Source organism: Lepisma saccharinum, chromosome 7 (assembly GCF_977018435.1).
Source record: "Lepisma saccharinum chromosome 7, izLepSacc3.1, whole genome shotgun sequence".
In the NCBI taxonomy this organism is placed as follows: domain Eukaryota; kingdom Metazoa; phylum Arthropoda; class Insecta; order Zygentoma; family Lepismatidae; genus Lepisma; species Lepisma saccharinum.
Genome location: NC_139235.1, coordinates 7266354 through 7279559, shown reverse-complemented (window position 1 = coordinate 7279559; position 13206 = coordinate 7266354). Strand labels below are relative to the sequence as shown.

The window sequence follows — 13206 nt, the reverse complement described above, 5'->3', positions numbered from 1 at the left end:
CCAAATAAAAGGACAGACACTCACTAATAGACAAAACCCGACATAAGACCTTGAACTTCTCCCTCAAACCTCCATGCGACAATAGCTGGAGGACTTTGTAGAAATAGTATGTTAAAAAAAACTAAGACCTTGTAACATTATTGTAATCAGAATAAATGATAATGCTTGGACAGAAAAGTCCAGATACCGAAAATAAATCTTCCTCAGTTCTCGGTCGACCAGCGACCAACAAACATCTCTGGGAGTCCATGCCAGCAGAAGCAGCGGAAAGAAAGGATTTCCAGCCTAAAGGGGAAACAGCAGAAACCCATCCTGCTTGCAACCATACCGGCAATTGCCGAAAGGTTGGTACCTTCGGACTATTAGTCTCATACTCGGCTTCGACTGGAGTGTATCCTCGTTCATTCCACAACTTCAAAATCGAGCCTCGACGAGTAAGTCCTGTGTGGACCTTATAAAGGCAGTCACCCTAAGTAAATTCAGGTTCCTTACCTTCCCAGGAACCTCACTGCGAGGAATAAATGAATGGTCCCTGCCCTTCTTTCGTCGAGGCCAGGAGCTAAGTCCTGGTCAAGGGAACATGGCTTAGTAACAAAAAGTATAATGGTGTCAAGGCTTAATGATCCAAAAGTGGGAGGAGTGGTGCAAAATAGAGCTACAAAATACCACATCCTATAAGTGGCACGCTCAAGTCAGAAATCATAGAACTTGGTACCAAAACATGAATTTACCTCGGGCAGTCGTTGTTTTTATATTAAGAATGCGTACAAGCCATGTATTAGTAAATTAAGTTGCGTTGTATAAAAACTTACAACACGTACAGGTTCCTTTTCCGATATTGTTATCTACATTAATATCTGAACCTCGCATTGCAGTTATTTGGATTCTTTATAGTTTCGTTAGAAAACATAGGTTTACAATCTAAACAGCCATGATGAACCGCACGACAATTTAAATCAATAAGACCTCGTTATACCATAAGAACAAAATGGACAACAACACTCAATAAGTCATTAGTGTTTCGATGAAAGTGAATGATATTCAACAACAGTTTGGAACATATATAATAGCAATAGTACCTGAATTCTGCAACTTTGGCTAGAAATCGCAAACGCGGTGTGAGCCAAAAATGAAGAAGATGATGATCCAAAAGCTATGACATGCATACACCCAGCACACAAATACAGGAGGATTTGACATTAATTCCAGTAATACAACGGCTAAGAGATGCTCACCATAGAATCTGGCGAACCAGAGTACTGAATGGGACCACTTTAGCTCGCTCGTACTTGTTCGAGACTCGCATACTCGAACGTGCTACGCTAGAGCGCATGCAATGGACTCTAATTTTAATGTGCCTTGGTAGTTTCAGCTCACAATCATATTTTTCATGTTCATACGTCACTGTGAATTGGTAAGATAGACTAAACTATCATGGGGATGATGACTATGATCACTTAAGTTTCAATTTGATCGTCACTTCTCGATCCATATTTGAGGGCTCACTATCACAGACAAATGAAGGTTATACGTGTACTACTGGGCTTCGAGTGTATACCGATCGTTTTGCCTGTTTCGGTTATTCCTCGAGCGAATAATCTCTCAATTCGGTCTGTATGCCATCTACCGTCGTCCATGCGAACTATTTGGCGCTATACCGAAAACCTCTCCCTGCACCACTCTATGGCAATCACTGCCACATCTCACAAACCCAGCAATACAGAATATATATAAAAATGGATGTATGTTTGTTCCGCCATAACTCTCGAACGCCTTGAGCAATTTCAACCAAACTTGGTATACATATGACTTACAATCTGAAAAGAAATATTGTGGGGTAAGAAACCCCTGGCACCCCTAGGGGTGGGAAGGAGATGATATGTAAAAATCATCGAAAACGACCGATATTACTGTGAAATCCATAGTTTTTGGGGTCGCTAAGATGAATAGTGACACTCCCAATGCCGTTCAACTCCAAGTTCATCATCTATCGGCATGGGGGTGAGAGGGTGTGAAAAATAAAATGCAAAACATGACCTACATTATATGAGAACAGTGATTCATCTTACTACCTTCAAAACAAAACTCAATCACTTAATTGTGTAAAATTGCGTGTGTTGCGACAGTTGTAGACACAAGACATACGTATAACCACAGGAATTTTTCATTGTTAAGTAACACACTTCAAACAAGAATGTTTATAAAGTCAAGGGCAGAAATAGCTTGATACTCAAATTCATGCAGTACATATAAGAGAAATTTATGATTTCCACGTACCCAGGGTGGTATTTGTAGGGGGGATGGGAGATTCCCCCCCTCTGGGTATTTGAATCCGCCTTCTGCTTGATAAATTTTATCCATGGGGGATATGTTATATGGCATAAAATCATTATCTCATGCTGTCCATAGACCGTCAGTAGAATTTCCCCCACTGGAAATTTCTTAAATACTGTACGTACACCCAACGGCGAAAGAAACAGTAGGCGAATTGTCCACCACCATTTTCATTCGGTCTGTATTACACAATGTGATGACAATGAATTGAAATAATGACGTCAATAAGCAGAGAACAATGCCTGCTTCGAACCAACATAGTTTCATTCCATAAAACAACACAGGATGTAGAATAAAAAAAGTAATTGAAATAGCGGTGAACAATATGTCTACCATTATCTTTGCCGTTGATTGTACCACCGCTGTAGTATGGACTAATGGAGATCCCAAGTTTATAAAACAGTGGCGGCGATTACAGGGCCACTTTTTGCCTCCGCAATGGCCTCTTAATGCTAAACCTTGTCTACCAAGACGTCCAAGAGAGTGTAAACTCTCCTTCCCTCCCCCCTTCCCCGTTTTGGCATCCAATCGTCTCTACTCTTAAAAAGGCTTGTATTTTTTTTTTTTTTTGTAATAACCTAATTCTTATTGGTAAGTGCACAAATTTTGAAACTTTATACATCTACGTATAAATTGATTTTTAAATCAACACTTAGAGCTGTAGAACAAAATGAAAGATACGTTAGCTTTAATAATGCTTTTGTTTGTGTTTTCTATTTTCAGAGACACCAGCATCAGCACAACCGCAGAGGTCACATCCAAGTACCACTTCGCAGCCCATATGGGACAGCTGATAGCAGGAGTGGACGGAAATGGCTGCCACAACTTCTATCCCACGTGCCCATTTGCAGGGCTTCAGGTGGCGAAGATAATGAAGAAGATCAAATTTCATTGATGAAAAGCAAGGACTAGTTGACGTTGTTCGGAACACTGCAAGGCATTCATAGTTGTGAGCGTTGGAGCCAGGGGCGTAGCCAGAAACGTCTTGGGGGGCCCAGCCTTTGATAAGGTGTTGTGGAAAATTGTTAAGGGGGAAATAGTACTTAAATAACGTATTTGCCATTGTGTATATCAGTTGTGACTATCGTATTCGTAAAATACTACTTCGTCAAAAATAGTATCTAACACACAAAACTCACTTGGCAGAAAATTTACTATTTTCGAGATCGAGGTTTACTTGACAAAATATTTGCAAAATGTGGTAACATTATTGAGAAGCATTAAAAATGAAAGTTTGCATTATTTCACGAGTCGGTATGAATGAAAAATGTGTTTACCATGTGATTTCATTCATTTATAAGCAATTTCGGACAGCGATGAGCGTTCGTTTGTGTTATCTCGAGGGGAAGAATATGGCCCCTACACTCTAAAAAAAAACAAAAAAAAACATGCAACTTATTTGCCACCAAAATTTGTGTAACACCCTAACTGGTGAAGCACAACATCTAATCAAGTGTTAAAGGCCTCCATACCTGTTGTGGTTTGAGATCAAATGGTGTAACAAGTCACCAAAGATGGTGCTAAAAATCGCCAGTTCAGCATTACCACAATAAGGAATTTCCTATTACCACCATTTTTGGTGCCAACTCCTGTTGCATATTCTTTTAGAGTATATATATATGGCATATAATATAATCCCTAGTTTATTATGAAAAACAAGCCATAGTCAATCAAAAACAAGTAACTTCATTTTCCGCACCCCAAATATTTAAAAATGGCGACTTTTGTTCCTGTAAAAACTGCATTGTGGAGCAGTTGTAATTTGAAGAAAAAATTCGAGAGGACCCCGGCCCCCGTACACCCATTCCTGGCTACGCAAATAGTTGGAAGCTAGTGAATACAGATCGTACAGTGTTATGCAGGAATATTACATGAAGAAATCATCAACATAGATGGTCTGTTGGAAGGAACTTCAGTTTTGCGTTTAACAAAACGGAAATTCTTGTACTCGTCAATTTATCTAGTCAACTAACAAGAACATTTGTAAGAAAGTAATTTTATCGACGTTCCTTTGTCAATATTATACTATTTTTTACCGTGAATCAATATTTTATGTGACTGTTCGGTTATTTCTTCCAGTTGGAAGATGTGTGTGTGTGCTCGATAATGTGTGCTTGTGGAATGTTTCTTTATCTGTACTAACCAGACATGTTATTCAAGTTCCTTTATTTTTAGAAGGAAACTTGATGTGTTGTGTAGATACTGTGCCTTATGTGAATAAAACTTACATGAAGTTTGCAACCAATTGTTATATGAGCTTACAATGTACAGTCACGGACACTTGTGGGTCGTAACGATTCCATTGGAAGTAAATTGAATCATTACAACCCAGAAATGTCTGTGACTGTACTATTGAATATTTAGTGTTAGTAGCATTTAATTTGAAGAAAGAAAATAATAATAATAGACTATGAATTAAGAATTGTATTTCGATTAAAACTTTTGCAAAGAAAAGAGTGAAATATTAGAACAATGCTTTTGGATCTGAACGAATAACAATTGAAGTTTGTAGGACACTTCACTTTGTGTGCAAAGATTGTGGATGAGGATTTCAAAATTGGTGATAAGATGCAGGGAAGTATACGGTGTGCTTTCGCTCCTGAGATGACACATTAGAGAGTCATTTCCAATCAAAATTTCTGGTCTACATATCTTTCGTCTCCAAAAAATCTACAGAGCATCCGGCAAGTCCTGCATCTTAGGCTAAATTATAGAGCGTGTTCAATATGACTGCCACCAAGTTTCAAACATATATGATTTAAAGTTCACATCAATTTGGAGACCCAATGAACTTGTTTATAGTTGATCATAATAGCTGCCTAAACTCTGTCCATTGGAAACTACATTCTCTATGGGAATAATTTCTCAATACAGTAACGTGGAGAAAAGGTACAGATTTTGTACCTTGTAACATTCCAAATATAATATATTCAATTTGGGAATATTACTCGTACCTTTTGGTACGTCTATAGAGTTTTTTTCGGAGAAAATAAACTCTCCACCGCAAAATACGATAGCGCTACGGCGTTTGGATGGTGTTGCCATCTGTCGTAGATAAGCTAAACTATACTCTCCTCCCCCCTTCCCCTCTTCTTGCACGATTCTTGATCGTCAATAGAACAGTTCGCATCCGGTCTTCGAAACAGCCACATACAGTCGACTAGCAGCGGAGCAGGATCGCCTTGCCTACACGCAATTCCTTCGGCCACGTATTGCAATGGTGAGATGGGAATACAACTTTGGAAGCCACGATTTCTAGACTCGTGAAAAGGCGCACGAATGCAGTTACGTGATCCAGACCATGTGCTTGTGATTGTGATAAGGACCATCAGAAGGATTGCATCAAGGTATAGTGGACGTTTATAGATTTCGACCCTGTTACCGACTTGCCCTTTTGAACTGTACAATTACCCCCCTCTCTTGCGATTGTTGAGCGAGCTGTTTGTTTGGAGTTTCTTCTCCAACACATTACCCCCCCCCCTTTTTGACCAATGGATATAAATTAATGTGCCGAGTATATTGGTATAGTGCTTCGGATAGTGAACTCTAATAATTTATGCACGCATTTTTTGGAACTGATAATAATACCAAGTCAAAGTACGCCCAACACGGAGCGTTAGGCATTTTCACTCCAATATTTCGTATAAAAACCAATCCCAAAGAAAGAGCGATTAGCTGACTATTCACATGCCTTTTGGGGACTGAATAATCGATTGTGACAAAAGAAAATAAATTTGTTTTCTTTACGCAAGGAATTGCTGTATAGACCCCTGTTGAAAGATACGAAGCAACGGTTTAAAATCGCGTTCGTCAAATGACACTGCTCATTTTTTTGTAATTCTTCCCATTTTCCCTCTTTAATAAGTCATATCCCCGAACACCTTAAGCAGTAGCCTCAAAGCCATGCACAATATATATATATATATATATATATATATATATATATATATATATGTAATATACATATGCGTGATTGCACGTAGTTGTTAAGGATTCATTGTTATTGAAGAACACCTCCGTGGATTGTTATCGGCATTGTGTTGCCTTTTGTTAAGTAGTACAGTTACGGGAACGTAGATTTTCAATTGGACTTGTTCCTTGTACTCGTTTTTTGTAAAGAATAGTTTCCCTCTTAAAAAGAGAGGTTGAGGGTCATGTAATAATATTAACTTTCACGTTGTTATTAAGAAATCAAGATAATCTAAAACTGTTGAAATAAAAGGAGGTTAAAATTGAAGTTTTTTTATTTTATCTTTTCTTGCTTGCTTCTGTCCCGTTAGAGTTAAATCGAGCACATTGAAAGAAGGCAATATATACATATATATGTTTTTTGAATAAGAACAAGGCTGCCGTCCTTGAATGGTTAAAATCTTGTACACCTTTTTGACTGTTCTCTCCTCCCCCCCTTTTTTTCTTCTTTTGAAGATTAGAGTGAATATTAAATTATGCATGCCTGTTTAATCAATTAGTATTAAGAGGGTTTAATTGTGATTAAGTTTCTTTGTGTCGTCATTTGTTACAGCAAAATTTCTGTTGACAGCATAAATAAGCAAAGTAGTAATTGGAACGGAATCTTCGTGATTTTTTACCGTTCCTCGGATTCCTGCGTTTAGCGGAACATGACGTTGCCTTTCTGTTGGTGGTTTACATGTTTGGAACATATTTACCCAACGGAAACGTGGCGTCGGAAGGTGTTTGTGACCCTTGCATGGAGTGGGCGCTAACGAGGGTATATTTACCACGCGCTTCCATTAACTTATACATTAACGTACCGGGTTAGTTAGTTGCCTTAACCAGGCAAGCGTCACAACCTACAGACTGAAAAATAATTCTTGAACAGGATTTTTTTAGTAACAAGGCGTTACAAAACGAAGTATTCATAGAAGAACAATTTATGAGCAGCCTTCTACTTATAGTATGTATTGACATGTAATATGTAATGTATATATGTAATAATGTAATTTATGATGTAATATATTATGATAATAATAATGATAATACATTATAGAATACAGTATTTATAAAAAACAGTGTGTCAATTTTTTCAAACTTGACGGTAATATCGTAACATGAAATAACATCACAAACAGTTCAAATGTTATAATATAATAGAAAAGTCTTTTTATTTACTATTGTTGGTGTACATAAATTTAACCATTTATTCATTTAAGAATAAGTTGTTGTTGAGTTGGTGTTTTAAGTACACTTTATGCACAGTAAGGCTAATCGTGACTGAACCTACAGTTTAAAGCGGGATGCGAACCATTATGTGCCTCGACCGGGTATCGAACCCGGGACCCCTTGATTTAATAATAAGTAACATAAGTAATAAATAATAATAAAAATATAGTAAGTGATAACGTATCACTTATGTATTATTAATAATGTTAACACAAAGTTAAAGCTATGCTTATCATATAATTTAAGTAATCACATGTTTCAAATTAATGCAGCTGTATTGTTACGTGCATATTTATATATTAGCATAGATATACCTAAATGAATATTTAGTATTAGTCTCAATGATTTTTACCATTTTCCATGAAGTACAGACAAAATTTATTTAATAAATTTCTGATATTGCACATATCCTACAAAAAAAGGTACATTTGTAAAATTCCCTCCACCTGTACAAGAGGAAGTGTGGACGTCAAACATTTTAACCAATTCAAACATTTCAACCTTTGTGTTTATTACTTCCTGGCTCGAAATTTGGAAGTTGATGGAAAGCCCTTTCTCGAGTTAAGGCCTGAGATGCGAGGCTGGTCCCCTCAATTTTGTATTGTATAGTTATCTTTCAAAATATTCAGCAGGGAATATTCTGGTATTTTTTGAACTTGTTTTACAAAATGAGAACACCTTTCCGTTGGCCAGGCACCCTCGTATTATTATAAACAGTACAATGCTAATTCTACACAAAAATTTCATCAAAGAAACAAAGAAAAATTACAAACAGTAATATTTGCAGACGACCAGATATTAATGGCAGCAAGTAAAGATGATCCACAAAGATCTGTTTTCAAACTTCAATCAATTCTTACAAATAATAACATGAAAATGTCAGAAGATATAACATTGTCAATGATAATAAATGGTAAAAATAAACTTCCTAGAGTGAAAATAGTGATTAACGATAAAATAGTTGAACAGGTAACAGACTTTGTATATTTAGGAAGCCATATTTCACAGTTCCAACACCAAATAGATGTTGAGAAAAATTTAAAAAAAATATAATAGATTAAATGGATTTTGGAAAATAAATTTTGGAAAACAAATGAGAAAAGAAATTAAAATGGTTGCGAATGTTGGACTCTTCGTCAAAATGATAAAACTAGAATGAAAAGTTCACAAATTAGATTTTTTGCTGTTTTTAAGCAAAGTAACCTTACGAAACTATATTAGAATTAAAGAAATCCGAAATAAATGAAAGATCAATGCAATGGTTGAAGAAATTTTAAAGATATCAATTAAAGAAATCAACATGTTCTGTAAATGTCTCGAAAATGATTAAATTACAGGCCAAAAGGAAGAAGAAAGACCATATCGCCGATGGAATGATACATTTTTGTTGTCACAGGACAGGCATTGCTTATCCAGACATGCAAGGGGAAGAAGCAACAACGAAAAACTAACCAATATATATGTATAGATTGAGAGGAGTTCTAATTCATTCTTCTAGGGAAAGCGTGTTGACGCCAGTCGCAAGTCAGACTCGACGTACAGTCACAAGCAGGGCCGGATTAACCTATGGGCAACTGGGGCAATTGCCCCGGGGCCCCCATTAAAAGGAAGCTGTGAAGGGCCTCCACCAATTTTTTTTTTAACCAGCTGGCTATGCTTGTGAAAAATTACATAAGAAGTTGAATTTTAAAAATAAAAAATAAAAACTTCAATTTGTCGTATGTCTACACTCTTCTGGACCCAATTGTAGCACAGCTCTCAGTCGATCTGTTTGTAGATATCTGAAGCTCAGTATACTTTATACCATGGATTGATTTGGCTGTGGTGCGGAAAAAAGGCACACTTATTCAAACAATCAAATCTCAGATACGATTAAGATATAAATAATCCTACGAAGTACATAAATTTCTTTCGTTAACTGTGAGTTCTAAGCAGTAGCAATGTCAAACATCAGGAAGACATCGCAATGGAACTGTCTATGTATAATGTTAGAGACACATATTTTTGGTAAATAAAAAAGCAAAATATCGGTACAAAAACAGTCAATTTCGGGTTCAAAAGCGGTAAATAAAATGAAATTTCGCTGTTATAGCGGTGAAGAAGCGCCATATAAAATGACATTTTGGTTTTAAAAAAATGTGAATATAATCCCAAAGTTGATTTAGAAACTGCACTATTACACAAAACAAACATATCCCTTCTAATAGCACATTAAATACCAGAATATTAAGTTTACTCCTGTACAAAGGTGTCCATTTTTGCTTCTCAAATATTTACAGCAGAATTAATCAATTTTCCGTGAATTGCATAACTCACAGGATACTTCAGACTTCAGAAAGTATCGCGTCTGTATATAAACGGTAAATTTCGTGTTTAAGAGTCTATTTCGCATTTTGCATTTAATTTTGCATCATTTCGTGACAAACAGGGTAGGAAAATTCACCTCACACCTTTCAGAAACATGAAAAAATAATCATTAGAATGTGTTATTTCAGAATTCGTGTTTTCGTCAAAAACGAGATATGCATGCCTCTAAAATATTGGGTATGTAAGGACCCATTCTGCAGTACATTTCCCAATGTCGAAATTCTCTTTAGAATGTATTTGGTCTTAATGGTAACAAACTGCAGCGGAGAAAGATTTTTCTCAAAAATGAAATTAGTGAAAAACAGGTTTCGTGCTGCCATGGAACAGGATCGCTTATCCAATCTTTGTTTATTAAGCATTGAACATGAACTTCTTCGTGAATTGAACTTCGATGATATAGTAGATGAATTCTCGGCGAAAAAGGTAAGAAAAGTGTGTCTACTATAAGTGTTAAGCCTTTGGGAATTTTCTTGAAGAAAGTGTAGTTACTACAATTTCCACAATGAACCTGTCAGTAATTGTCCAGTAGATGGATTGTGCATATGGAGTGACATATTTACTCTTAATTGTAAATATCATTTATAATAAATTATGTACGCAAGTACAGTCTACTGCTCAGTTCTCTGTTTCCGTCTGAACCCCCTTAGTATTTACTATATAGCCTATTGTTTACGGTGTTCACTCTTCATAATATACTGTAGACATTTAGACGCTGAATTTTACTGCTGCTATAGCGCTACAATTTTCATCCTGTAATTTTATTTTCCTGCGCTATTCTCCCTGCAAACCTATCTGCGATATGTTCGATTGTGAATGACTACTGAATCTGAAATCAAGTCTATACCATTTCAACTGCTGAAAATTGGTGTTTAACATATTGAGCTAATAAAGCTCCTAGTAAAAAATAATAAAAAAAATTAGGGCCCCCACAAAACATTTTGCCCAGGGGCCTCCACAAGCTTTGATACGGCCCTGGTCACAAGCATAACCTCTCCAGGTAGATCTTCAGAGACAGGTGTAACGTTCCCACCTCCGCCCGTCAAGCAGAGTGAGTGTGAGAGTGAGATGAGAGTGAGTGATCACCGTCATCATGATCATCATCAACAGGTGAATGACTATGAAGAGCGACGCATAGCGTTACGCAAAATTGGGAAGGAAAGAAAAACATAACAACTGATGAGGGAAAACGCTCATAATCAAAATAAAACAAATACCATCCTTTTGAAATCATCAATGCTTAGCTGCATGGCTGGGGAGAGACCTGCGCTCGATCGCCAGCTCTAAACTTCGAAGGAGACGAAGAAAGTGAGCGGAAACATCCATCGCGGCACTTTAGGCTGCTCTCATACTGAACTAGGCTTCGTGGCGGTTCCTCTCTCGAACCTTTAGGCCACCCTCTGTCGTCAGCGTCCTCGAGCATAAATCGCCTTCGAAAAACTATACAATCGCAGCTATTACATTAAAATAAATCACGAAGACAAAGAGTCCATCCTCATCTTTACCTTCCTATTTCCTTCAATCACCTTTCAATATCCTATATCATCTGTTTCTTCACCTCGGCTAAAACTCAGTGGGCTAATGGGATACTCTGACCCCTCTCAGGTACGGGTATAGTAGTACAAATACGTGGGATATGAAGCTTCGACTGTTATGTACTAAATCATTTTACAGGCTATGGAAAAGGGAGATTTTATAAATGAATAACATCTGTTTCTGAAGAAAGGTCGGCGTCTTCAGTAGGCTTCTTTAAGGGCAATTATTTTCCTGAAGATGGTTTATTTTCAAGACACTTTTATAAATTTACATCTTAGTTACAGATCTCCATAAATAAAGGACAGAACAGATTTCCTTCTTATAATTAAATCCATGCGACGTTTGCATTTTATTTACATAATATGGATCAATCTGTCATATCAGTTATATAAAGACGACCAGGCGCTTGCTTGGAACTTTACGAACGCTCCTTGACATAATGAAGCATAACTTTGACGTGACTGGCGAAGGTTTAAGTATTGACTCCGATTTTAATATAAATTGGACATTATGGGCTGGCTTCAAGATATATGTAGAAATACAAACTGCTGTAATTCGTAAAATATTAGAGACATCGACTTGATATCGGGTATGGCAACATGTTAGCATGTTCACAGGGCGAAATCTAACCATGCCAGATATCAATAATGAATAACCTGATCAATAGATAATAATCATGGAGACGAAATAATCTGAACTTATTCTTCCGTATGATGGCATGTTAGCATGCCCACAGGGCGAACCTACTCATACGGCAGAATAACATTAAGTCCTGTTGCTTTATGCAAAAGTTGAAAATATATTACGTATAAGTTTCGAAGAAATCAAACTGAATTATCACAAAAGTTGAAAGAAATCGTAAATTAACATATTCTCACGCATGGTGACATGTTAGCATGTCCACAGGGCGAACCTAACCATGCGTCAGAATAACTATGTCTCTAAGCTAATTTGGGAACGAAGACTGAGTTCTTGAACCCTCCCATAAAGGGAGCTGAGTATTTAAGATGTTAATCCATCGGAGTCGGTGATGAAAATGCCCCCGAATTAGGTTCCGAAGCTGTATTTATATCCTTGCATGTCAAGCAGAGCGCCTCCCGTGACACAAAAGATAAACATAGCTACAGCTGAGATATGCAGAACTAATTTGTGTATAATGGCAATATTCTAAAGATTAAACAGTATGTTCCATAAGGTTCATTTTTCTATGTCTAACACAACAGTTATGATCCTTAGAGTTTCTATAATATTCTCTACTATAAAGTTGTCACATTCTTAAAAACTTCTTTCCAATGTCCATAAGGCTTATATTACTAATAACTCCAACTGAAATTTAGCTCTTATGGCTTTCATAATAGTTTGATTCTAAAACTGAGAACACATATTTTTGACTAATTGTCAACAATGAAAGACCCTGCCTTCAAGAAGCCTGCAAATAACAAATTCCAAACTTCCCGAATGACAGAACTAGGTCACTAGTTCAAACATTAAATAACTCATCCTTCACAACCCCTCCAACAGTGAATATATAAAAAGTAAAATAATTAAGAATAACACCAAATATGACCGAATCCTTGATATGGCTCGGGAGGATCATATCACAGGTATATCCTTTCATTAGCCATGCTGATCCAGTCTTTAGGGGTGTGAAACTCAAGTATCATGCGTTGCCATTCAAGTACCATTAGTACCTCTTGCACCTTACCACAGAGCTCACTATGAGCAGCAAGTTGCTCTACCATCAAGGATCGATCATTCCCAACAAGATCCCCCATACCTAAGGGTATGAGA

At 36.9% G+C, this 13206-nt stretch overlaps 1 protein-coding gene across 1 annotated transcript in view; it reads left to right on the top strand.

Moving 5' to 3' along the window:
• geko (olfaction protein geko) overlaps positions 1-5234 on the top strand; it is a 46072-nt gene extending 40838 nt beyond the window's left edge. Inside the window, exon 3 of the mRNA XM_083124920.1 lies at positions 3058-5234. Within this exon, the coding sequence (XP_082981046.1) occupies positions 3058-3229 (172 nt within the window). The 3' untranslated portion in view covers positions 3230-5234. The remainder of the gene's footprint in view (positions 1-3057) is intronic.
• Positions 5235-13206: the final 7972 nt, after the last annotated feature.